The following is a 26,437-nucleotide window of genomic DNA, read 5'->3' as shown; positions in this document are numbered from 1 at the left end:
CCCTCTCTAGATCTTTCCGCTCGACGCCAAGCCCGTCGCCGTTACTCGACAGGGACCAAGGACGCACCGCACGCTGCACCTGCACCTGCACCTGCACCTTCACCTTCACCTTCACCTTCACCTGCACGCATCAATGAAGTTCCAAATCGATTTCCAGTTGCTCCTCAACATGCATTGCATGCGGCTCAACTTGTACAAACAGCCTCCGCACGTCGGCGCCGCTACCAGAGAGAGATACCAGACAAGAAAAACTACTATTCACTACACAAGCAAGCAAGAATCATAGACAAGGAAAATGAGTAAGCTGCGGTTTAGACATAAAAATCAGGTGGTACAGGTTTTACACAACTCCACTCCTGCTTCTCAGTCACTACATCATCAGATATCCAATAGTTTTTCTCTTCTTTTTTTCTTTTTTTTTTTTGTCTAACAAGCAAGGAGCCGACTGTAATTTCTCCTTTCATGGTTGCAACACTGCCCGCCAAAAAAACGGTTGTTGAGCAAAAACAACACATTGAATTCATCCTTCTTGCTTCAGAGCATCCCCTCTTTCCTTCAATTCTTACTTCCCTGTGATGATGATTCATGCTAAAATATGTCTCTCTAAGCGCCCATCCCACCCTTTCAACAGAGCTACTAACTCCTTGGGGGGCTCAGAAACCGAGCAAGCAGCAAAACAATCCAATAAATAAAAATCACCAGACATTTTGGTAACGAAGGGGCAAGGGAAAAAAAAGACTTTACAGACTCTGGTTGGCCATTATCGGGAAAAGACACCTGTCTGATCCAAAAGCCAGAGAGATCGATGTTGGAGATTCACAATTTTTTTCTGCTATTGTTAACTCCGGCAGTTGTGAGAACAAAACACAGATGGCTCGAGCATTTTCACTTAGCTCAGCAAGAACTTGAAAATATCACTCAGTGATATTATGCCCTCCACACGTTTGCTACCAGCTTCCACAATGAAAACACGGCGCACCCCTACCAACAATATAAAATGCAAAAAAAAATATTAGTAAGTTGAACCCGAAAAGTTGCTTTCAGGAAGCATATCTAGGCACAGATAATTACCAGGATTAGCTAATCGCTCCATCACTTTCAACAAAGTGTCAGACCGGAGACACATCTGACATCTTTGCCCGTTAAAGAATCCAAAGGGCGAATTTGCATCCTGTCCAAGCTGCAGAGCCTGAACATAACAACAAAAATGAGTAGGTTCACACCAAAAATCACACCAGCTCGATGGATAACATATACACAAATTCACGAGAAAGCCTGCTTTAAACAGCATTGCAGTACTTATTCTATTATAGTATATGTTTGTTTGACCGGTATGGAAAGTAAGAGTGATAAATGGACAAAACACATCAAACTACAGCCTACAGCCTTTGTTTTAGATGTGTGTGCATGCTCTGCGTGCAAAAAGACACAGGGCTAATAAATGCCATAACCACAAAGGCATGTCCTCATAGTATATATGTGTGATGCAGGTATCGATACAGATTTCCCTATCATATACATAAATCAGTAAAGTTATTATTTTCTAAGTTAACCAGTCTTCAAGACCAAAAGAAACTCTGCAAAAATTATTGTACAACTGTATCCCAGCTAAAATTCCAGACACAAACTAAATCAAGACGCATTAAATATTTACTAGCATACCTGATGAATGGTCATCTCATCTAGGCGAATGTGTGTGTACACCTTGTCTTTTGCAAGAGCTGTGATGTCACTACATAATGGAAAAAACACAATGAATACATGGACCAAAGAATAGTATATGACTACACCAAGAATGGTGAGTATCAAATGGGCACCTTCTGGAATATGTGTCAAGCAGTGAGTCATTGTCATCCACAATTGGTATTGAGCTCACACCAGCTGAATGAAACAATTAGAGTACAGAGTAATTGTAATAAGACATTAATTTGGCAACAAGATAGCGTAAATAATCGAAAGCTGTAAGAGATCTCAGTGGAATTAGTATTAAACTTCAGTAATTGCACCAAGAAACAGAAATGCAAGTACTTTCCCAGGCATTGGTTATGGTAAAACAGACAGATAACATACCTTGAACCAGCAAATTCAGGGCAGCGCTAAGAGATGTGTTAGGCCGCAACATAGCCAATGGACGGCCATTAGGATCACCAATTTTTGGAACCCAGGTACCCAGAGGAATTGTGCATACAGGTTGGCTCAAAATAGGTAAATTACCTTGAGAATTTTTAAAATATCTACAAATACCTGAAAATGAAATGTTGTTAAGCTATCATGTAATATGTTTGTGTATAGCACACTTTTCATGCAAATACATAGAAACACTTACATTTCAAAATTCCAGAAAGGGAAGCAAGATGCAACAATTGTGGATATGAGCCATCTGGTGATGAGGAAAACATAATTGGAACGGTAGAAACACCGTTTTGCAGTATCTTCATAGCAATTTCCCTCAGGGATTCATAAGGGGTGGCCTAAACAATAGATTCACTCCAGCATAAGTGCATGAGACACATGATCATTATAAAACTAAGCATGTTATAAAATACTAGGATGGAAATGAAAAGGAACAGTTGATGCAAGGGGTTTGATGAAATTTCACACCAAACAAATTGCAGTTCACTAAGTAACTCACTTGAGCATGGCAATTAAAGCTAATTAAGCAAAATATATTTCAGCATCCAGTAGATAACTTAGTTGTAACACAAAAAGTAAAATGTGTCATAGTGTGCCAAAAAATGTTATGACAAAAATGTGTGTCATGGTGTGCCAAAAACTGTTATGTGGTACTCACACAACAATTGTTGACAACAATTTGTCAAATGCAAATAAATCAAAGGGTAAAATATTAACCTTAGAATGCAATACATGAATTCTAAAATTCACTGGAGTGTAATTTGGCCAGTAAATATAGATAGAAGTTGATGGCAGCAGTCTCAATTTGTGGTGAGTGCATACAGATTTGCAATTGGTTCACAAACACAGTGGACAACTCACATGAACTAAATGGTGATTTGCCCTCCAAGAACCCTCGTTTCTGGCATAAGTTTGACGCTTGGCCTCCTTCCACGCAGATATAGTATGTGTTTCAAGCTGCTCTTCTGTCAGATTGGAGCCATGAGTTTCCAGCTGCAATATAAACAAGATATTAAATGCTACTCTGTTGGAATATGCTCACAAATTGTTTCAAGTAACAAATCACATGGTCAGGATTAATAATCCTTTACCTGGAAGCAGAAACAATTCAAACAGCATAAAAATAAAGTATCATGATGCAGTCGCTACTACTAGCATATTTATTTCTATTTTCTAGAGTCCACCTTCCAAAAGATACGATTTCAAATTTTTGGAGGTTCTACTAACTGAACACTTCCAATTAAGGGAAAAACAGTTCAACATGATCACTATCTTGGCTGAACTTCTTGTGGTCACCCAAACAAAGTTCCATGAGATGCATGGTTACTAAGTGATACAGCAGAATCGGGATTACAAGCAGGTACATTGTTCAAATGCATAGACTCCCACATTCCATTAATGAACCAGTCGTCTTTATAATTCATGTGAAATAAGCTTCTAGGTCAATAACTTAATACTGTCAAAGAATGATATTACACTGCTTCAGATTTTTTTTTAAAAAAAAACAAGAATTGCGCAATTTCGTTTTGCAGGGCCACTAAAAGTGGCAGCATATTTGAAATGAACATTAAACCATCACTTGTAACAATAAAAAATATACAATAGAGAACAACAATGACACATAAAAAAATAATTAAAGAATACTAACACCAAACAGTAAGTGACAGAATAAATTACCTCTCTCAATATGAGTATAAAATCCAGTGGGCTCAAAAGGCCAACAAACTGGCCCCTGAATGAATCCCATAGAGGTGCCACAGGAATTCCCTGCAAGGTACACTATTTATTTAATGTATGTTCCCAAAACCAGCCAATATTTCTTGTACTTCAATATATATGGTTAAAGAAACTATGAAATTTCCAGTTATATCAAGATGCCAAAAATAATTAAATCAGAATCAAGATGGCAGCTAAGAAAGCACAGAGCTAAACTTTCTTATAACCTATATGGAAATTGTGGAGTGCAAACAGAATAGAACCTACTTCCTCCAACCTCTTCTAATTGTTGTATTGGATGTCTGACACATCAATCATCACCCTTGACAATTACTTGCTCTAATCAAATCTTAACAAAAATTAGACCCCATTGATGATGTATCGATTAATAAATTAAAGTGAATGTTTTTACATATATAGTGCTCTTTCAAGCTTTTAAAGGTTGACCACATGCATTCTAGGTGATGTGTACAAGAGGAAGGATGCAACATTGGGTTGTACAAGAAGTGTGAAGTAGGTGAAGTAGCTGCAACTTTTAAGGCATGAGGCTGCAGTGTTTCCATTTTCATGCAATCTCAGATGAATTGAAGCTGCCAATGAAACCAAACATTGTACGCAACAACAGGCCAACATATTTACTAAAAAGGTATGTACCTATTCCACTATATTTACAGATCAAAGCAAAATATCACTAGTTCAATGTCAGAACAACTAATGAAAGATTGGAGGGAAACAGGCTACAGAGCAGAAGAAGAATGAAAGATTGGAGGGAAACTAGCAGAAGAAGGCATAGTCACCTGTTCATGAAGAATATGAAAAGATTGCTTCACAGGCAAATTAACGTCTAGAGCAATGACCTGAATTGTAAATATAATGTAATAAGAATAACCATTAGAGCACTAAAATTCATACAAGACGAGCTCATTTTCCATACCTTGCCAGAATCTGGGAGTAAATCATACCCAGTTTGTCCATTCAGAAAATCCGCTACACGACACCTAGAGATCTGTATAGCTGCCTCTGAAATTCTCTGAGGACCTTCCTGAATAATGCCATCAGACAAAGAAACCTGCTTGAAGAAAACAAGAAAAGTTGTTTATATTATATTTAGCTTCTAGAAAGAAAGGTGAAAAAAGCAAAAGGCAAAACTAAACAAATAGGAAGCATTATAAACACACATGACCTTGTTAGTGAAGATAAAAAGAAATGTATCGCGCACACGAACATTTTAGTGAAGATAAAAATAAATGTATCACACACATGAACTTTTTAGTGAAGATAAAAAGAAATGTATCACACACATGAACATTTTAGTGAAGATAAAAATAAATGTATCACACACATGAACTTTTTAGTGAAGATAAAAAGAAATGTATCACACACGTGAACTTTTTAGTGAAGATAAAAAGAAATGTATCACACACATGAACTTTTTAGTGAAGATAAAAATAAATGTATCACACACATGAACTTTTTAGTGAAGATAAAAATAAATGTATCAGCTACTCAGCTTGTATCGCTTTCCTATAAATAAATTTTCCAATAGAGGAGAGAACATTTGTATTTTGCACACAGGTGCTGATGATTACAACTCCACCCCTTCTCCCAGCATTCAATGATCACACTTTGCTCAGTAACACCGAAAAGATGTATAAATTCGCAGGTAGCATCAAATGCGCTGACAGATGGGGCATGGGGCTAGATGTTATTTTCCAATTTGTGTGACCTTTGTAATGCTATTAAAGTGTGTTGTATTATTGTATCTGCCCAACATGGTATGCTTCAGAAGCATACTACCCCTACATTATTATCAACCCAGAGATAAATTGCGGCAACAAGTATACCACAGTGTCACTGTTTGCTCGCAACTGTGAAAATAGCAGCTATCCTATCAAGTATTTTCAAATTTCAAAACAAGATAAGTGGCACTTACAGTACGTTGAAAATTGTCATTGTCCACATCCATGTTCATCCTACTTCCAGGTGTACTAGGGCTCAATATTGTATTTATCTGGTCAAAGTCCCTAGTCAAGCATAAAGTGTTAACCACACCATAGTCTCCTGTTATGGTAGGTTGCCGCTCATCGTGCCGCCATTCCCCATCCACACAAAACTTGTACTGAATATCAATGATTTAAAAGAATGTTCACACATTAGATGTTGCATCACAAGAACATAATTTATTGGGTAGCAAAGCTAGTCTAAGACAACTATGATAAACTTTGGGATAAAAAGGGCACCTGATGAATCCCAGGAGACAAACTGCATATGGCCTGAAAAACGGTGGGACAACCTTCAACAGGAGACATTGGCAAATGTTCTGTCCACCTAAGAAAAATTAGGGCCATTAGGTGTGTAAAAAGAACACATGGCATGTATTTAACAGGAAATAAAACTGAAAAATTCATGTTTAAACGTATCCAAGCTAATACCTAAGCCAACATACTGAAAAATTCATGTTTAAACGTATCCAAGCTAATACCTAAGCCAGCATGCCATGCGAGGACCCTATAGTGCATGACGTCAGGAGACATCATGTATATGTTGACCAGAGAATGCATTATACACGTCACAGCAACTTTTAATATTGGGCAATGATGGTAGCAGTGAATCTGCCACCCCTCGCCAGCTTTACACCATATTTTTTACTAATAATGCCTGAAGTTCTTTCAATACACGTTAGAACTAACACATATTCTTACTTTCTTATTTAGTCTCCAAAATAAAAATTCAACACAGAAAGTTGTAAGATGGCCTATATACATAGCGTAAAGCTAACTAGTGTTAAAACTATGTAAAAAATTTAACCGATCCACGTAAAAGAATATGAAGGCCATGTGCAATTAAAAAGGAGTCGCGTTAACTTTTCTTTAGAAGCGTGTCAGCGTATGCATGGTTTATAATCGTCCTAAACGAAGGCAAGGGCACATAGCAAGTAAATAAATCATGATGATAGCATATCCACCATATACAGGGGAGAAAACAAAAGAATGGAATCAACTGGTGTATGCACATACGACACAGTGACATAGTAAATATAAAGCAGGAATTGTATCAATGCAGTATAGTTGGATGAAATGAAATGAAACAAGGGCACGGCATGCGATGGGGCGCAAGCTACATGGCGCGCTAGAGCTAGTACAGTTGAAGAGGTTTTGAAGAATTCCCAAATCAACAGTCTGATCGCTAGGGTAGGGTGGGAGATAAACAAGAGTAGCACAAGTGGAAGGTAAAGAGTGGTAATAATCCGATGGGTATGGTATAGGATATACTCCATTTATTAGAAGATAAGGTAAAAAAAGAAGAAGAAGAAGAAGAGATGCAAACCTGGTAAAGGAGCCGGTGAGGTAGACCCTCTTGCCACCGTAGGGCCAGACGAAGCGCGTGGGGACGCCGGAGGCACCGGTGCTGACGGCGCCGGCGTCGTGGGCGGAATCAGCGCCGTGGGAAAACATCTGCGCCAGGTCAGAAGGGCGAGGGGAAGCAGCGAGGAGGGGAAGATCAAAATCTAGATGGATAGATAGAAAACCCTAAACTAGACTAGAAGGGGGAAGAAGAGAGGAGAGGAGGGATAGCCGCGACGGGATCCCCCACGTGAAGCAAGCAAGCGCGAGAGGGGCTCCCCGCGTGAGAGCGGATCACCCGCGTCGGGCCGCGCAGCCCTCGCCGACCGTCATCCCGGAACCTCTCTCTATCAACCCTACCCCTACCCTACCCTAGGTAGGGTGTGTCCGTACGGAATCGGAGGCAAGCCCCTACCCTACCCTAGGGGGGAGAGATCGAGGGGCAAAGGGGGGTGAGGGGCACGGGTGGTAATGGCAGGAAGGGAGCGGCTGCGGTGGCGGTGGCGGCGGCGGCGAGAGGAGGGAGATGCGAATGCGGCGAGGAGGAGATGGAGATGGGGATGGAAACGCGAACGCGATGAGGGAAGAGGAAGAGGCGATGCGAGGCGAGCCGGAGCAAGAGAGAAATGAACAAGAAGGGAAAAAAAAAAAACAAAGGAGGCTTCCCTTCCGAGGGTTGAAAATGAGGGGAGGCCTATCTATCTACGGATCTTCTGCGCCCGCAACACCCCCATCCTGTGTGCTCTGCTGCCTGCCACCTCCAATACCACCACTTGTATTCTCCATCCATTCGTATTAGTATTGTTTTTTTTTCCAATCAAAACTTTCATACAGATATTTTTAGTTTTATATACACTATAAATAAATCCAATTAGTTGTTTGTTATATAAGTTGTGCATGCAACAGCAGTAAAATGGGTCACTTATACATTGACGATAAGACTATAATAGATACGTAGCGTGCATGCAAGAGCGGCAAAATCGCCTGACATACTATTTAATACAAAACTAGAACGTATTTAATTATACTTGGCGAAAATAGCACCTATTAAATGCATAGTAGAGCATGTTCTTCTACTCAAAGATAAGTATATATATAGGCGGGAAGGGACTAATAGGACAACAAAAACGTGCAGAAGAATACAAATGACACCGCATATTAAGAAGACGTAGCCAAACAACATATCAACTATAATAGTAATAGAGCATGTATTAGAGGTGTAGGAAAATGTCTTAGAGAAATTGATGACATGATCATTTTTCTTTATTTTGTGCTTATTTACATGGTACCGCTAAAAGTTAGGACGGTGGGAACAAATATGTTGAGTTTACTACTCACTAAGTAGTATGGAAGCCGGTCAACCATGTTAAGATATTCTTGTGGAAGGATTGATAACTTTTAAACTATCCTATGTCATTGGTAAATGAGTTTTTTTTTTTACTTGAGAATTGGAGTTAGTTTGTGTCGACGTAAGTGTAATATGTCTATTGTAAGATACTCCTATATACACCCATATATACCTTAAGGTAAGGAACACTGTTCATTCAATACCTTTCAAGGACCATAGTTAAACAAGTAGAGTTTTCAATTTTAGTTTGGTTGTTTTTCATGCCTACAGAGAACTAATCAATTTATTTTTTTGAAAAAAGGAAACTAAAATTAAAACCTATAGACTTCCAATTATTAGTTAGCTATCATTACAAAATACACCACTCTATAAAAAATTGCCTCCAACATAGTCTAGGCTCTAGAGATATAACAAACATTTTTCTCACTTTGTTTAATATTGGGTTGTCGCTTATTATCACAAGTAAAGTACCATTTCCTAATTTTAACTAAAACTAATAGAATTGATAAAAGAGTAAACTTTAGCTAATGGAGTCAAAATATTTAAACATGTATTAATAGGACATACTCATAACTGTGTACGTGCAGGACCGTCCCAGGGAATCAAGCTGAGCGGCCGTTCACAATCCCAATATCTAGGGTCCCCAAACACCATCGTGCACGGGAGGCCCAAGACCCAAGTAGCTAGGTCGATCAAGCGCTTCTAGGCTGCCCGGCCCATGGCGCAAGTAGGCGTGAGAGTCATGGAGTATTCGCCCAACATCGTTTTGCTTTCTTTTCTCGAATCTTGACGTTTGACTGGACTACTAGCTCAGCATTGTCTCGACCGAAATGCTCTGCAATGTTGGTTCACACCTTGCAGCCTCGCGCCTGCCACCGGTCATATGAAGGTGAGGTTGCACTACTATAGCCATAGGCTCTCACCACCTGCATGATTAAGTTCTTATATAGTCTCATTCTATCGGCCGTCATCTCATCAGGTAAACGTGAACTTTGTTCTTATAATGTAATTTCATTTCCTAAATTCCAATTTTATTATTTTCATCATGTATATAATATTCAACTTTCAAGCCATTTGTTTTCTAAAAATTGGATCAGAAAAATATCACTCTGGTTGTGAAAAGGTAAAACCATAGAGAAAATAAAAGGTGTAATCCAATACTAGGAAGGAGCTATAAAATAACCGTGGACTAATGTAAATTATTATTATTTTATCATTTAAGTTTACGGCTCAGCTAGGATTTCGCACGGGTCTCCAAATTTCAAAGGAGCTATGTCATTGTGTCATTGTGTATCTTTGATGTTATTGGGGAAAAAGAAATATTGAATGTAAGGAATATATGCCTTCAAACATTATAATCTTCTGGATAACAGGACTCCGGTAGATTATCCAATTCTAATAAAATTAGATCATATTAATTAGTATATGGATTAATAATTAGGTAATTAGTATGTATTATATTTTTGAGTAATTTTTGTTTTTTTGATCGTCACGGACAATATAGAAGGAAAAAAAAAGGTGAGTAACACAATCTGATGGTGGAAATGAAGATGGGTGAGTAGTGGGATGGTGATCACAAGAGAGAGTGTTCCTCGTTTGCATCCCATTTTTGTGGGATCTCCCATGATAATGTCGGAATAGGACAAAAAAAATAGGCCGGAAATGGTGATGCGCATCCTAAGTTGCACGGCCGTCGATACAAACGAGGTAAAAGGCTTAGCAATAAGATTCTTCCATCTCCTCTCCTCTTGTCCATCTTCTTCGCACTCTCCGCCGCCCGCCCCCTGTCATCGTCCTCCCGCGCGCCAACGATGGCTGCTCCCATCACCGCCGCCACATCGCCTCTCTCCCCTGCGTCTCGGGTTCAGGTATACTAGGTCACCCCCCAGCTTCATTTCTTGGCTAGCTACTTCTTCAATTTGTGCCGCTCTTCCTTTTTTTTTTCTTTTTTCAAGCAAGCTTGCCCCCCTTTTAATTGTGTTCATATTCCTTACATACACATACAGGTGATGTGCTCAATGCTCAATCCAACCTCAGCTTCTTTCTCCAGGCAAACAGCAAGCTTCCCGTCCATTCGGTTGCGCCCGGTCCCAAGTCGCTTCCAGGCCTTGTCTTGTTCGGTATGTATGTAATATCACGGTCATGTTCTTTGCTACCTCCACCATTGGAATTTGCACTCTACTGTACAGTCATGCCTAACTTCTAAGCTCAATGCAAGTGCGTGATGCCTCCAACAGAGTTGGAATGCACATTTCTGCCATGTGGATAATCAACTGAACTGCAATTACTTTCTGATGCTAAATGTAGTTTTGATTTCCACTCCAGATGTTAATATACATGTTAGTTCAGTCAACCAATGAAATTATTGCTTCACTGCAATCTTTCTTCTTCTCTTATACGTTCACCAACAAAGTAGTTTGCCGAAACCACCATAAGAAATTCTCACACACACCATACAATGCCAAGAACTTTCACTATGTTTTGATGTATCATGCCATCACCTACTGCATCTTACATTCCTTTTACTTGGTGCAAGGGGATAAAGAAAATTATTGGTGATGGTAATATAGTGTTCCTCATTAGTTTTCCTACACTGCTGCCCTGGTACATTACTGACTATGATGCCAATGTTTTATGTTGTATGAGTTTTTTTTTAGAAAAAGAACTATGTTACCGGTTAAAGATTTACAGTGACAGCATAGCAAACAATTTATGGCAGGAGGAATGGTTTTGAAAAAAAATTCACAATCAGTTTTAAGAACTAGAAAGATGCATTCGACAGTGAAATTATCCTAGCTTGCAACAGAACTGCCCACTCACGATGGCTATAGAATCGGTTACTCCTGATGAATTTTCCAAACTGCTTGGCTGCTTGCAGATTTTCAGTGTGTTACCCTGCTACCTTGATTGCTTAGTCCTGTTCATATTTACTTAAAGCATGCAGTATTTCCACTTTATTGAGCCTAATTTTGGTCCCATGCTGTAATTGCTGTGGGTAGCAGTTTATATTATTACAATATGTTCATGAAAATTTATGCAGGATATTTTCAAAGACTCTGCTTGATGATTTATTTTACATTATTGAACAGGCCAAACAAGACACTATTGATAAGGTTTGCGAAATAGTTAAGAATCAGTTAGCAGTAGATGAAGGCACTGCCGTTTCTGGAGAAACAAAATTCGTGGACCTTGGTGCTGATTCACTTGACACGGTAATCTTCTGGACTAATGTAATAATTCAACACTATCTAAATCACCTGGACTACTTTATTGATTTTTTTTAAAGGGGACTGTAAGACTCCTCTCAACTAGCCCTTTTCTTGGCAACCTCATACTTTCTTGTTGAAAGTCCACAGTGATCTCTGATATTTGTCACGGCTCAGATTAGTATTAAAAATTATTCTAGTCAACATCTCTCCTGGCATGTTGTTGTTGCTCTCAACAATACATTTTTCGCAGATGCGGCAATTGTACACCTTTTTATATTTAGTCATTGTATAAATGAATTTATTCTCCGTTCATAGTGGAATGAAGAATCAATTCCATATCTAGCTTTGTGCTCTCTTTTCCCAGGATCTAGCTTATTATTCTCTTTTATCCCAGGAATGTGGCGCCTTTTTCTTTCTTATGAAAATCTCAGGAATTTAGTATTTGCTGCCTGCAGCCATGATGCCTCTGATTACTCTTTATGTGTATTTTGATTGGTTTTAGGTTGAAATTGTGATGGGCCTTGAGGAGGCATTTCAGATTACCGTGGACGAATCGAGTGCGCAAGTGATTCAGACAGTGGAGGATGCTGCTGCGCTTATCGACAAGCTTGTGGCAGAGAAGGACGCCTAATTAGCTGTTGCCAAAGCTCAGTTTGTTGTACTACTACAAAATACAAATTGTAGTTTACAGGCTATGAATGCCGATGAATCTCTTGTTGAATCTAGTGAGTCTCTGCAGGGATTTGTGCGTGTTTTGTTTGTTTCACAGATTTTGAATAAAGGCTGGGAATGAGTAAGTGTTCTTTCCCTGACCCTGAGGCTGATCGCCAGAGTGTGTTCCCTATGTCACGCAAAGAATGCTGATATCGGCCGCAGAAACGCTGAATTTTAAGTTCAGAGCTTCTGGAGGTGAGGAATTGAAGTCTTGGATAATTGGGAGTTTGGGACATCTCAAACTGCAAGTCTTTTACATTTCATCTGGGATTTTTCCATCCCAACATACATATCCATTCGAAAACAATAGTAGCTCGTGTTGCTCATCACTCCCATGACACAGAGCTTTCCAAAAACCGAGCTACATAACATTTTAACCAGGCGTACGTTAGATATTAGTACTAGGGCCGTTCGATGTCTTCCAGTTCCTCTTTTACCTAGCTTCCAGGCCTTCAGAACTCAAAGCCATCCACATCCATGCCTGCAGTCTCGGCTACTGAGAGGACGGCTCGGGTTTCAGACAGAAGTTTCTCGCCATCTCTTCCGTCACATCGCTACATGCATATAGAATAGGGTAATTAAATGGCAAAAACTGAGAGAAAACAATGCACATAGAATTTTCTACAGCACATATGGAGGTTCCCTTACCTATCAGGTGCTTCTTCTTTGCTTATAAGCGAAGCATTCTTGGACGAAAGAAGCTGCAAAAACTTTGCATCACCAGCCGGCCTAAATTTCTGACAGAGCTTTGTTACGAATCCATTGTATTCGTTTGGTTCCTATAATGGAAAACAACACCTAAGTTACAACTGAGCAAGCATGTTTAAACTATACATGAGGTCTCGCAGCAAAATAAGGGGCATGGATTACATCTACCATGCAATCAAATGAAAATAACCATAGGAGAGATTACCTGTTCAATAATGCAGGCCTTCCGTAAAGCAACAAGGCACTCCAGTGCCTTTTGGTGATTATCCCGATCACAGGAATCCTGTATTAAAGCGGTTATGTACTTCTGCATCTCTTCAATTGCCGTCTGAACCCACGTTGAGCTAGATCTCTGTGTCAGCATGGCTTCAAAATCTTGAACAGGATTATGATCGCCAATCTCCCCAGCCTTCTTTTTTGGAGGATATAAAGCTTCCGAAACCCCAACCTTCTCTGCAGAAGGTTCTTCTAATAATTTAGCCTGATCATCTGCGCCAGTATAAGTCAATCTGTCCTGTGTCCGTGCTTTCTTTTTCTGTGATCAGTCCAAACAGATTTATGGTTCCCCAAAATTACAGTATCAAGTCAATAACACAAATACGTTAGCAATATTTCTAACCTTGGGGTTCTCCTTCAGCTCAAATACATTGCCTAATTTTTTTATTAGCGGTGCTTGATAATCAATGACATCAGGATCAGGTTCAGTTATCTTCTTTAGACATTTGTCGAGGGGTGGGACATTTGCATCCGGCTGCTTTGACTTGAGATCAAGGTACCTGTAGAATCTCTAAAGGGGGAAGTGGCAAGTGAACCTTAGTCAACAGAATAAAGAATATGCACAAAAGGAGCATTAAAAGAAAAATGTCAAGTGATCTAGAACCTATTAGTAAACTTAGAAGCAAAACAAATACATACAAGAACCTTTGCAGAGCATACTCCAATGAAAAAGTGAAAAGAAGAGGAAAAATAGCTTAAGGTATATAATATGAGAAAAAAATAATATCAGAATATCTAAATTGGTTTTGATAAATAGCAATATTCTGAAGGAAGAATAGCACCTCCAACATGGGATTCGGAGTGAAATCAGGCTTAAGGATCTCTTCCCTTCCATGTGGTGCAAGATCTAACATCTTTACCAGGTTATCTGCAGCTTCCTGCTGTTCCTTGGTAGGCTGAGATGATGATGGCAGGCTGCTGAAGGACCGAAACTGAAACTCTCTGATGTCCTCAGCAAATGGAAGTATATTGAAGTAAAAGGAATCCAGCTGCAGGGAAAAGGAAAAAAAAAGAATTGCTTGAACATATGCAATCATCAAACGAATCCTACAGGTATAAGGTGTGAGTAAATAAAGTACATACAACATTTTTTGCTGATGATATGTTTGGTGTCAATACACCCAAAGCAACATTCCCTTGACCTTGCCTCCACACGCATCGTAAAATTGCAACCTTGTTCATTTCACTCATTGCTCTAGCTAAGGCAGAAACGGCAGCAACTGCTTTTGTGTTTCCTGGTTCCGGAACAAAGGAGAACACATCTTTCATAAAATAGTGCCTGTTAAAGTAAAAAAGGTGGACTGTGTCACCGTTACTAACATCTGGTCTTAAAACTGCAATATAGTAAAGACATTTAATATTAAACTTATAAACATGTTTACAGCAATTTATCTTTACAAATTTTGGAAATGAGATACTTTCAGAAAAGAAATTTTATATTAGCTTTTGTATAAGCTGAACCCCCTGGCAGTCCTTAGGGATAAACAGAAGTTTGACCCAGTACAGATCTGAGTTCTGTAATCTATACATAAAAACATATACTTTACGTGCAAGGATTTATGATTGATTGATCGAATCAGAGCACTGCATTCATGTATTGTTTTCATGCATAAACCATTCACCAATTCCAGCTTGCAACATATTCATCCCAAGGGGTTTTATAACATGATAAATGATAACCTACAGCTTAAACTCAAATGCAACACCACATAACACGAAACATGTACTCTTTAAACATTTATATTGGGCATAATTGCAAGGATCAGGTAATCAGCTAGAGCAAGAATTTATTTTATAATGTTTTGTTTCATAGTATCAGCTCAATCTCCAATGATATAAAGTACATAAACTAACTATTCATGCTTGAATGTTCACATGGATTGGTTTGCTATGTCTTCAAACAAGTTACCTCAAACAACTTGAAATAATCATGAAATTAAATGTAGAAATGGCATCAGTGAATACAAGACCACAAGGTCCAAAGAACATAATCTTATTCCAAATAAAAGGTTGAAGGATATGGGTTACCGAGATATGCTGGATCTATCTGTAAAACCTAGAAGCTTCACACCTTTCTCAGGTTTGAACTTGACAGCTTCCCATTCAGCGGATGATATAGGAACAACTTGTGGACCATAAAGATATCCTTTAATTCTTTGATCTGGTGGAACGACTGTGTCTGGTTCTAGAACACTTTTGTACTCATAATCCACTTTGACTTCATGAGATGCAAATTTATCACTTGCAGGAGCCTTATCAGAATACTTCTTCAAAGTGGGGAATTTCTCCTCAGATGTTTTCTTATAGACCCACACCTGTTCACAAAGACGTCAGACCAAATTGCAAACTGAACCAGAATTAATATAAATTTCTCTAACTGAAAAAAAAAACATTACATGAATTTAAGAAAACAACACCCCACCTTTATTTTAAAGCTAGAGCTCACTTCCAAGTCTCCCCTGAAGACAGTAACTGGAAGTACATTTCTAGTCCTGAGAGCACCTAAGAGTGATGTTGGGCTGTCAACCTGAACTACCTTTGTTACTGACCTCTCTCTGAAGTGGTATAATAATTGGTCGTTTTCATCCATTACAGCATTGTGACGAACTCCAGATTCTCTGAAAATAATGCAGTCCATCTTGATTTCGTGTCTTTTCATCTGGTCTGCAATAGTGTCCACCTGATCCTTTTTTGTCCCTTGGGGTGGATCTCTTAATGGATGTTGTGCATCAGTGACTAGACACATACGCTGTTTTCCTTTGATATTTCCAAATTTTCTTATCAGCATATCCAAACCAACAACAATAGCATCCAAAACTTGCCTTAGTCAAGGAATTCCAGTATCTGATTCCGATCAAACTCGAGAAGAGTACAGAGCAAGTTCAAACAACGCTGTTATGATGTAAAACAAAGAAACTATATGACTTAAAGACAGGGAAAAAAAGAAGATGAAACAAGCACAAATCCATAAGCAGGAGCTACTATATGAAGAGCCGGATGCTGAATATGGATGGCAGTATCACAACAAAGAAGTCCCCCAAAATGCAAACACTTAAGGATAATGGACTGAGAAATACTAATTTGAGCTCCTACACCATAGATATGATCTAGCAACATGCAAATGCAGGCAGCAGGGCAAGACAAAAAAAAATGCCTCATAAAATGAAAAATCAAATAGGTGTCGTGTGCTGATAGTAGTAGTTATGGCAAATCTAGTAACGGATGTCTAGTTAACAATAACTATAAACCAAACATCAGCATACAGTGCTACTTGTGGATACAGTCACCAGGGGAAGTTCCCCTTGGAAGGTTTTGCAGAGCATTTGTTGTTTCTTCATCAACAACTTTAATATCACGAGCAACCACCACATGCTTATAGCCCCCAAGCTCCTTGGCGAGTTCGTTGCTTGTTTCTGCACATATAAACATAAATCAAGCAGCCCAAGGAACTTTTGAAGCAAGAAATATGTGACCCAAACAATGTTCATGCATGGTTCTCAAATTTGCAGCAAAACAATGCAAACGTTGGTGTCTAAGTAGATCTATAGTTCATAGCAACTTGAGAAGAAGTGTTTAACTAGACTAGATGTGTGAGAGAAGAAACATTAACTTGTCTGATCCTTCACTGTTGTTAATCACATGCTTGTTTAATATAACTATGTCTTTATCCTTTTCCATTGTGAATCATATATGCTTGTTCAATGAAGCTAATAAAAAACAACACAGAACATTTGAAGTGCAAACAAAATTTTAGTTAAACATTTGCTTGCAACAATACCTTTAGTTCCAAAAAGGACAACACCGATCTCATCACTCCTATTATAAACTAGCTGCAGAGAGGGGGGAAAAAGCAGGGGGGTTAGCTTGAGGCTGATTGGTTACAAGTTATGATGAATTGCAGGTGGCCAGGTAGTAGCATTTGCATCTGGGAAGTTAAAATGGAAATAGTGTGTGCTTGCCTTCTTATGCACAAGGGTGGAGCAGATATTCTCAACTTCTTGCAGAACGCCATGCATGGATGGGCCAACATCCAATAGCAAAACCAATGCTTCCTACATTAAAAAAAATATAATTGATTGGCAATAAAAAGTGCTACCAGAAATGGTCTTGCATATTGGGTTTTTCTTCTCTTTTTATTTTTGTCAAACACGCAGAATCACAGGGAGGGGGGGATCAGTATCATGGGTTTGATTTCTGGTTTTTATTTTTTTTCATTAGATTTTGGTATCACGGTGTGCAAGTCGAAAATGTAAAATCAGGATACTTCCTAACAACAAGTGCATGGTGCAGCGGAAGGAGAGGAATGCAGATAGGTTAATGTGAAGATGGATGTAAATAGATACTAAATCACAACAATCGAATGCGAAGTAAATTATTACTGTCCCAAAAACCCTAGGAATGGGGGGATAAAACCTTTATTTTATTTGAAGGGGACGGAGGAGGAGGGTATAGATAGGGTTTAGGAAGGGTGGCGTTGGAGTTGGAGTGCAAATCATGGAGGACGAGGAGGTGCGAACGAGCGAGCGAGGTTACCTTGTTGCGAGCCATGAGGGAATTGAAGGAGGTCGACGACGACGCGGCTCGAGGAGGACACGGACGCGACGCGGTGGGGCTTCACCAAGACTTCCGCACTCGATCACCGACCGGCCGCCTCCCACTCTCGCGGCCGTCGACTTCCGCGCTGCCGCTTGCTGACTCGTCGGCGCCGCCACCGGCCGCTTTGCCGGCGCGGAGAGAGAGAGAAGACGAATGGCGACTTCCAACTTGGCTGCAACACTGGAACTTCTTTAAAAAAAAAAAAGTAAATTGGAACCATACCATTATAATTTTGTAAAGTTTGAGATATGTCATCGGTATCTCAATCATATATAGGACCCTCAGAATAAATGACATGTGGGTTAGGATGGCATGTCTCAAATTTTACAAAATTATAATGGCATGGTTCCAATTTTCCCAAAAAAAAGGTTAATTAGGTAGATGCTTTGAAATATACCATTACTATTTGTGTATTTGTAACGATGCCACTACTATACTATTTGTTTACAATCTTAAAGATGCCACTAAGATACGTATTTTATATATATTGGACAAAAATACCCTCATCTTCTACCTCTATCTCTCATCTATCTTTTACGGGCCTGTTCACTTTGATGCTATTTTTAACCTTACCAAATTTTGATAAAGTTACCAAAAAAGTGACTACATTTAGTTTGCTGCCAAATTTTGGTAACTATATAAGAAATCCTGCCAAAATTTTGGCAATTATGCCAAAATTTGGTAAGGTTTTTTTTAGCATCAAAGTAAACAGGCCTTACCTCTCTCTCCTATCTTCAGCAGCGGCCACAAGAATCTTGCTCCGCCGCCGCGCCACTCGCTCACCGCCGCGCCGCCACACCCACGCGCCGCTGCTGCTACTGCCGCGCTGCCGCGCAGCAGCAGCTGCTACCGCCTCTTGCCGCTCACTCCGCCGCCGCCGCTCCACCGCTCCCCGCTGCGTCGAACTGGAAGAGAAGGGAGAAGAAGAGGAGGAAAGAAGAAGAAGGGCAATTTTGTCCAATCTTTTCTTAAAATATATCTAAGGGGTAAATAGTGGCACGTCTCAAATATGTGTAAAATTATAATGGCATGGTACCAAATACTTAAATACTAGTGGTATATTTCAAAACTAGTATATTTTTAATGGCATGGATCTAATTAACCCAAAAAAAACAAAGGGAGGGATTTACTACACACTAAACAAGAGGAATTTCTCTTTACCAAGACCCTATTTAGATTGGACTAAAACTTTTAAGTCCATATCACATCAGATGTTTGGACACTAATTATAAATATTAAACGTAGACTATTAATAAAACACATCCACTGATTCGCGAGACGAATCTATTGAGCATAATTAATCCATGATTAGCCTATGTGATGTTACAGTAAACATTCTCTAGTTATGGATTAATTAGGCTTAAAAAATTTGTCTCGTGAATTAGCTTTCTTTTATGTAATTAGTTTTGTAAGTAGTCTATATTTAATACTCTAAATTAGTGTCTAAATATAGGGACTAAAGTTAAGTCCCTAGATCCAAACACCACCTAATAGTATCTATTTTGATTTTAAAGAATATGAATAATTTTGAGATGGAAGGTTTAGATACATATATGTGGTATTTTCTTCGCACCCTGAAATTTTATTTATTGCCCTGTTTTTAAATTTGGTTAAGTTTTGTGCTACGAATGGAAATTTCTTTTTATAGTGAGATTCACCCCCCTCACGCTTGCTTTTGACCCTTTCTTCTTTTTTTTTTCTTATTAACTAGCAAAAATGCCTTTGGTTTACAAGAGGTGAAGACAAATTTTGTGATTCATAAAAACTTTACCAATTGTGATGAAATAGAGGTGATTGGAGAGGAGGGCGTGATGGTGTAGGCTGATTGGATTGGGTTAGGAGAAGGAGGGGTTGGGGGACGTACAATCAACTTAAACACGGACAACGTAAAAAAAAATTAATGAAAACATCTCCAAGTTTTATATTTTCATAATATAATATAATTGATGTCTTATTATAGATGTGGTGCTTGCTTTGGAAGGAGCTCAGGCGACGTGGTCGCCATTGCTTTTTTTCCCTCAAAGGCACAGGTTGCCTTGCCATTTCATCAAATTCAACGATGTATGTAATAATCATGGTGATTACTCATTTTTTGCTTCATCAAATATTCAAATTCACTTAAAGCAGAGCATACCGTAGCAATGACCGAAACCAAAAGCGCAGCAGCAATGCAGCATATTGCCAAACTGCAATCCTTCCATCCATGGACACGGAGAGTAGTGTAACAGTACAAATCATCAGTGGCAAAATGTATTAGGATTGTACACATACAGAATCATCCATCCCAACGGGAATAAAAAAACAACTGCCAGCAAATAAACTGCGAGATATATGATTACACGACGAGAAGGATACACACATATTCCAAAGTGATCAAAAAATCATGGCTCAACGGGCGGCTTTAGCCTGATCAACCTCCGGACTCTGTCCTTCTCCGTGTTCTCCAGCAGACCCTGCATCAACAACGTGCAATATATATATCATCAAGCTCTCAGGTACTAGAGTAGATCACAGAAAATGGGGGAAACAACTTCACACACTAGAAGATCAACCCCAAGCTGTACCTTCCAAACAATCTCATCAAGGCACAAGCAGATCCTCCCGTATTTGTCAAGGAAGAGCCTCTCCGTAGGCGGTTTCCCACATACATCCTTCACTGCGGATGTGATTGCAAATATCACCTCGGCCACTACAGAAAATAATCACCAACCATGAGTACAATTGATGTGGAAGTAGAAGGTGTTCAAACTAGATTAGTAACTTTTACATAAGGAAAGGAATATCATAATTCATAAGCTTGACGACACTCACGAGCAAGCTCATCATATTCATCCTTGCCAACAATGTACAGGCAGACATCCCCAATCATGGTATAAACAATAGAGACGGACCTGAAAAAAAAAACCCAATAGTAAATAGCAGCGATAGAGGGAAATGTTCTATTTCAGATGAGCAAAGGATTTGTAGGAGATGACAAGCATGATTCAGAAGGACAGCATACAGTAAAAACAAAACTCAAGGCAACCATGGGATCTGATTAATGATCAGTGGATATGCTCTACTACACTTACTGTATAACACATGGTCAAGCTTAAGGATGACTGAAGGAGGTTAATTCTACACATTCAGCATCACGACCTGCAGTTCCAGGTTCATTATCTACTATAACTGGTAAGTTGTCTCTCCTTTTCTTTTGGCCCCTGGGCATTTTTGTTGTAATTTTGGAACGTTTATTTCCTCACCAATTTAACCAAATAGCAGTCCTGCTGTTTCATTCAGAAGATTTTTTTTTTTAAAAAAAAAACAGAGGACCATCAAGTTATGCTCAGAATGGTGGCAAACTGGAGAGCGAATTTAGGAGATGAATGAATGAATGAATTTTCCGAAAATAGATTTGTACGGGATAGGAATAAGATTAACATTGGCACATCAGGGAGCGATCTTAACACAATATTGCTACTGGGCAGTTATGGCCAAAAGACATGAACCAGGTAATATTGATGTTAACCAGGGATCGAATAAAAAAAAGGGCCTGAACAATTGGTAAATCTTGAAGATCCATTTGGTGGTACCAACTTACTGGAGAACTTAAGCTAGAGTAGAATAATCAATCAATCAATCAGTGAGCTAAAGGGGAAAAGTAGATACTTGTGAGAGGCAACGAGGAGCTCCTCGTTCTTGGCCCCCTTGAGGTTGTCGGCGCCAAGCTTGACGAGGAAAGAACGCCAGTGCAGCCTTTCCTCCGCGGGAACACCATGGAAGCTGCAAACGTTTACCAACCCGCAAGTGATAAATCAGTTTCTATTAGCGGTAAGTACGGGGAGTAGAGATGGATTAGTTTTGGAGGGAAATGGTTGAAGTGGAATTTGTTGGCCATAGGTAGCGGGGGAGCGTGGAAGAGATGGGCAGATCTGCCTCAGGAGGCGAGATCCCCCGAGAAAAAGGGCTTTCTTGGAGGGGAGAAGAAGAAGAAGAAGAAGATGGGGAAGGTGAGTACCGCTCGATGAGGATGTTGCCGTCGGAGTTGGAGAAGAGCACCGCTAGTATCATCTTGTCTCGCCTTCTGCCCCTCTGATCTCTCTCTCTCTCTCTCCCTCTCCTCTTCTCCGGCGACGATTCGTCCCTGTCCCGTCCCTTGCTCGATTGATGGATTCGGATTTCGGAAGAAGAACCCCTCCGAGGAGGAGGAGGAGTGGTTGGGGCTGCATGGGCCATCAATGCATCTGTAAGAAAAGATTCTTGATGGGCCGTCTCTGATGGGCTGCATGTGGACTCGGCCTTTTTACATTTCGACAGCCCATAAATTCAAGGGGTTTTTGTTTTTTCTTTTCTTGCAAAACTCCTTCCTATGGCGCCCTATCTATATGACCATCCCCATGGATCCACACATGAAAATCAACCAAGTACAATTTGAGAAGCGGGCGGCTGGCACCCAGACCCAGATATGTAATAATAATTTCGTCGTACAAAAACCATAAACTGTGAGCTCTCTCTCATCTTCAGAGTGCCCTCACCTCATCCCTAACAACTGTGAGTAATCTAGTAGGAGTATAAATAAAAGAGGTGAGAAAACCACACTAGTACTAGCTTATCTGCTTATCACTTGTCCAGCTTCCTACAAACTGGACTAGTATAAAAAAGGCAGAGAAATGACAATTATTCGGAGTGTTTGCGCATGTACAGCACCATCCATCCATCCTCCTCGCAATCCTATTCTTTGGGAGCATTTTAATTTGCAGCCAACCAAAACCAAACAATGACGAGCATTTTAATGTGACGGCACGGCCGTCGTCCCTCCTGTCCTGTCTGCAAGACTGCATGATGCAACCAACCAGCGATCATACGGCAACATCCGGCGATGACATGGTGGTGTGCAACCAGGAGAGCAGATCATCCCTGCTGCTGATGAAGCTCCCAAGCTGGGAGTCGCTGGCACGGAACGGCGCCCCCACCTGCTCAAGATGAGAGGCCACCGCGGTCGCCAGCCCCTGCGCGAATTTGTGGGTGCTGGAGCCGGTGTACACGCTAAACGTCTGTGGCAGAGCCTCCTCCTCCTCCTCGTGTTCCCGGATGGTCTTCATCCAGTCGTCAAACGCCGTCTTGGCCGCGCCTACCGACAGCGACCGCAGGTCCAGCGACCACTCCTCCTCCTTCCTCGTATGGATCTTCGAGTACAGGCCATAGTGCCGGGCGAGGCGGAACAGCTCCACTGCCCTCTCACTAGGGTACCCATGGTTGCGGCATATGTCGATCAGGCAGTTGCAGTAGGGCCGCCGCACCTCAGGGGCCGCGCTGTTCAGTATGCCCTTCAGCTCCACCCTCAGGTCCTCCACTCCCACCCGGGCATCCCCGAGCATCCTGATCAGCTTCACCAGATTACTCCTCACCTTCTCCAGGCAAGCCAGAATCACCTCCGTCTCGTCCCCGCTGCTCAGCGCGACCACAGAGAGCAGGCACCCGCAGAGTCGGTCATCGGGCTTGAGGCCCTTGGCCATCCCAGCCTCTAGCACGTCCACCGCCTCCTGTATCCTCCCTGCCTTTCCCAGGCACTGGATCACAATGGTATAGCTCATGATGTTGGGCTCGATTCCGCTCTCCACCATTTCCGCAAACAGCTGGAGTGCGCGGTCCGCATCCCCGCTGCTCCCATAGATGTTGATCATGGCCGTGTAGCTCCACTTGTCTGGCTTCGGCACGTCGCCCAGGTCCGGGTCCTTCATCTCGCTGAAGAGCTGCTCGGCCTCGCCCACCAGCCCCACGTCGGCACACATGCTCAGAAGCGTGTTGCAGAGGATGTTGTCGGCGGGCAGCTTCTTCTCCCGCATCTGCTCCCAGAGCTGCAGCGCGTCGCGCCCCCAGCGCGCCCTCCCGTAGATCTTTGCGAGCGCCGTGAGCGTGCGCGCGTTGGGCTCGACGCCCTCGGCCGTCATTTCCTCGAACAGGTTGCGTGCCAGGCCTGGCTTGCCGGTCTTGCCCAGCGCCTCCAGCAGCGCGTTGTAGACGAAGATGTTGGGCTTGATGCCTACCTCGCGCATCTCCTTGAAGACGAACTGGATGCCGTCGTAGTCGCCGGCCTCGCCGAACATCTTGGCGAGGACGGCGAAAGCGACATGGTCGGGCTTCCAGCCGCTGCCGCGCGCGCGGTCGAAGAGCGCGAGGACCTCCTCCTTCATGCCGAGCTGCGCGTAGACGTCGAGGATGGCGGAGTAGGTGACCTCGTCGGGGAGGACGCCGTCGGAGGCGTACATGCGCTCGAACCACTCGACGGCCTTGTCGAACTGGCGGCAGCGGCGGGCGGCGGTGATGAGGGTGGAGTAGGTGATGTTGTCGAGGGGGACACCGGAGGCGAGCATGTCGAGGGCGAGGCGCTCGGCCTGGGGCCACTGGCGGGCGGCGCGGAGGGACTTGAGGGCGACATTGAAGACGATGGTGTCAAGTGGGAAGGCGCCATCGGGGAGGGCGCGGAGCCAGCAGAGGAGGGAGAGGGACTTGCGCCAGGAGGGGTGGAGGTAGTTGAGGAGGAGGAGCGCGTCGGAGGTGGAGGGCGGCGAGGCCGGGGGGAAGAAGTCGTGGAGGGTGGGGGCGAGGTCGGCAGCGTCGGGGAGGGCGCGGATGGCGCGGAGGAGCGGCTGGAGAGGGGCGGAGGAGGGGTGGGAGGAAGGGGAGCGGCGGCGGTGGCGGCGAAGGGAGAGGACGGTGGGCTTGGGCTTGGAGGGGTTCACCCAGGTTGGCTCCGGCGCGTGCTGGGTGGGCGTGGGCTTCCCGTGGAGGAGCCTGCGGGACAGGGGCTCCAGCTGCTCGGCGAGCGAGGGTGACGACGACGACGACGACGACGAAGACGAGGTGGAGGCGGCACAGGAGGGTTTCAGCCTGGGTTTGCCGCCGGGCAGTTTGCCGGGAGGGGAGAGGAAGAGGAAGGCCGGCGCGGCGGCGGCGGCGGGGAGTGGCGCCATGGGTGGCAATGGCAATGGATGGATGGATGTGATTTGCCTATCGCTTTGGATTGGGTTTGTTTTCTCAGCTTAAAACATTTTCTCTCTTTTTCTTTTCTTTTTTTTCACGCGCGCTTTGTCTCTTTTCCCTTCTTCGTCTGTCTGTCTAACAAAATATCTGCAAAAATATCCGCTTATACTTTCGGACTGAAGATGAAAAAATGACTTGCGTTGATTTTTTTTCCAAACTTATGGTGTAAACATATTGTGTAGATTCACTTTTCTCTTGGGAATTTTATGGTGTAAACAACGACAATTACGAGGTAATGTTCAAGCTAATTTTAGAAGTTATGACAGTTCGATATACGAGTATGTTCAGTTTGCTTTATTACCACTTTTAATCCTATTAAAAGTTTTTAAAACACGTTACAAACATATATGCTCATAACGCGCGCACACTCATATCTAAGAACGCACAAATACACACCCTACCCCTATGAGCACCTCCAAGAAACTGGAATGACATGTCTTAAGATTGGTTAAGCCACCACGAACGTCTCGATATTTCTTGAGATTGATGAAGGTACCATGAGTGTATCGTTGTCGACAGGTATGTCGTCTACTATATATGTGATAAATAAATAATCGTAAATACGAGTACCCATGTCCGTATAGAATTCGAACTTGGATGGGTTTGTTCCACTATGAGTAACTTAATGGGTTGATGAGCTATGCCCACTTCGCCAATCCTATTAAATTTTGATGTTGCTAAACATTGGTTACAAACTAAACATATTCATGTACCAAAATTTGGTAATTCTTATCATAAAACAGATGGTCAACCTAAAAATAAGGAAAATTTTGCTAAAATGATAAACATCACAAAAACATATCACGGCTGAAAAACACTTTTAAAATTTGATAATTTGCTAGAGAACATTTTCGATTCAATTGAAAAGAGAAATTCTTCGAAAATATGAGAATGACGGGCCGAAAGTTTCTAGTCTGAGAATACCATGAAGATAGAATATGACGTATTGCTATATAAAGTAATGGCAAATTTAGAGTTATATAATTTCTAATTTTTTAATCATACTAGAAAAAATGCCCGTGCGTTACAATGGGTGAATTCTATTTTAATCTTATTATTGTTATATGGTTTAGTTAAGATGAAATTCACTGTTGGAGTTCCCTTGGATATATATATTTTTTAGAAAATCATGAGCTGCAGTTAGGAGTCCGATCATCTCAGCTTAGCATTTGAGTTTTTTAAATAGAATTCTTATATGATTCCTTATGTATTACCAAAAGTGAACGATCTTAAAAACCGACTCAAATACGGATATATATTTTCAAAAGCAAGCAAACTTAAAACCGACTCATACACGGATGACGTATCAAAATACCGGCAAAAACATCTTCAATTTTTATAATAGTAGAGATTTGCTTCCTGTAGTCCAA

General features: G+C 41.4%; 4 protein-coding genes across 4 annotated transcripts; 1 reads left to right on the top strand and 3 right to left on the bottom strand.

Moving 5' to 3' along the window:
• Positions 1-296: 296 nt before the first annotated feature.
• On the bottom strand, positions 297-7,840 carry LOC127765631 (sucrose nonfermenting 4-like protein). Its single transcript, XM_052290573.1, has 13 exons — positions 7,177-7,840; positions 6,090-6,177; positions 5,783-5,968; positions 4,784-4,918; positions 4,647-4,706; positions 3,811-3,900; positions 2,995-3,126; positions 2,327-2,471; positions 2,071-2,244; positions 1,818-1,881; positions 1,663-1,732; positions 1,072-1,189; positions 297-981 (listed from the first exon to the last, which is right to left on the bottom strand). The coding sequence occupies exons 1-13, from the start codon at positions 7,302-7,304 to the stop codon at positions 890-892; spliced, it is 1,482 nt and encodes a 493-aa protein (XP_052146533.1). The 5' UTR covers positions 7,305-7,840; the 3' UTR covers positions 297-889.
• Positions 7,841-10,248: 2,408 nt separating this feature from the next.
• LOC127767396 (acyl carrier protein 3, chloroplastic-like) lies at positions 10,249-12,591 on the top strand. Its single transcript, XM_052292725.1, has 4 exons — positions 10,249-10,409; positions 10,548-10,661; positions 11,631-11,753; positions 12,253-12,591. The coding sequence occupies exons 1-4, from the start codon at positions 10,353-10,355 to the stop codon at positions 12,379-12,381; spliced, it is 423 nt and encodes a 140-aa protein (XP_052148685.1). The 5' UTR covers positions 10,249-10,352; the 3' UTR covers positions 12,382-12,591.
• Positions 12,592-12,699: 108 nt separating this feature from the next.
• LOC127767395 (ATP-dependent DNA helicase 2 subunit KU80) lies at positions 12,700-18,223 on the bottom strand. The gene is made up of 12 exons (XM_052292724.1): positions 17,982-18,223; positions 17,408-17,500; positions 17,227-17,278; positions 16,730-16,861; positions 15,871-16,265; positions 15,477-15,763; positions 14,532-14,727; positions 14,231-14,437; positions 13,792-13,959; positions 13,378-13,707; positions 13,113-13,243; positions 12,700-13,018 (listed from the first exon to the last, which is right to left on the bottom strand). The coding sequence occupies exons 1-12, from the start codon at positions 17,994-17,996 to the stop codon at positions 12,958-12,960; spliced, it is 2,067 nt and encodes a 688-aa protein (XP_052148684.1). The 5' UTR covers positions 17,997-18,223; the 3' UTR covers positions 12,700-12,957.
• A 2,038-nt stretch (positions 18,224-20,261) lies between these two features.
• Positions 20,262-25,071, bottom strand: LOC127766467 (pentatricopeptide repeat-containing protein At5g46580, chloroplastic-like). The gene is made up of 6 exons (XM_052291502.1): positions 22,889-25,071; positions 22,042-22,346; positions 21,693-21,806; positions 20,856-20,935; positions 20,609-20,733; positions 20,262-20,497 (listed from the first exon to the last, which is right to left on the bottom strand). The coding sequence occupies exons 1-6, from the start codon at positions 24,995-24,997 to the stop codon at positions 20,426-20,428; spliced, it is 2,805 nt and encodes a 934-aa protein (XP_052147462.1). The 5' UTR covers positions 24,998-25,071; the 3' UTR covers positions 20,262-20,425.
• Positions 25,072-26,437: the final 1,366 nt, after the last annotated feature.

This window comes from Oryza glaberrima, chromosome 3, assembly GCF_000147395.1.
Source record: "Oryza glaberrima chromosome 3, OglaRS2, whole genome shotgun sequence".
Classification (NCBI taxonomy): Eukaryota; Viridiplantae; Streptophyta; class Magnoliopsida; order Poales; family Poaceae; genus Oryza; species Oryza glaberrima.
The sequence above is the reverse complement of the archived record's forward strand: the minus strand, read 5'-3'. Positions and strand labels throughout refer to the sequence as shown.

Bases quoted from the DNA above. Each gene is read 5' to 3' on its own strand.
- LOC127767395 (XM_052292724.1), bottom strand. The intron at 16,862-17,226 runs GTATTGTTGCAA...TTATATGTGCAG, and splicing joins TGTCCTTTTTGGAACTAAAG to AAACAAGCAACGAACTCGCC. The intron at 14,438-14,531 runs GTATGTACTTTA...TTTTCCCTGCAG, and splicing joins TATCATCAGCAAAAAATGTT to CTGGATTCCTTTTACTTCAA.
- LOC127767396 (XM_052292725.1), top strand. From the start codon at position 10,353: ATGGCTGCTCCCATCACCGCCGCCACATCGCCTCTCTCCCCTGCGTCT. The intron at 10,410-10,547 runs GTATACTAGGTC...ATACACATACAG, and splicing joins CCCCTGCGTCTCGGGTTCAG to GTGATGTGCTCAATGCTCAA. The intron at 10,662-11,630 runs GTATGTATGTAA...ATTATTGAACAG, and splicing joins TCCAGGCCTTGTCTTGTTCG to GCCAAACAAGACACTATTGA.
- LOC127765631 (XM_052290573.1), bottom strand. From the start codon at position 7,304: ATGTTTTCCCACGGCGCTGATTCCGCCCACGACGCCGGCGCCGTCAGC. The intron at 5,969-6,089 runs GTGCCCTTTTTA...ATTGATATTCAG, and splicing joins TGTCTCCTGGGATTCATCAG to TACAAGTTTTGTGTGGATGG. The intron at 3,901-4,646 runs GTGACTATGCCT...TGTACCTTGCAG, and splicing joins TTCATATTCTTCATGAACAG to GGAATTCCTGTGGCACCTCT.
- LOC127766467 (XM_052291502.1), bottom strand. From the start codon at position 24,997: ATGGCGCCACTCCCCGCCGCCGCCGCCGCGCCGGCCTTCCTCTTCCTC. The intron at 21,807-22,041 runs GTACTCACCTTC...AAACGTTTGCAG, and splicing joins GGCAACATCCTCATCGAGCG to CTTCCATGGTGTTCCCGCGG. The intron at 20,734-20,855 runs GTGAGTGTCGTC...TATTTTCTGTAG, and splicing joins TGAATATGATGAGCTTGCTC to TGGCCGAGGTGATATTTGCA.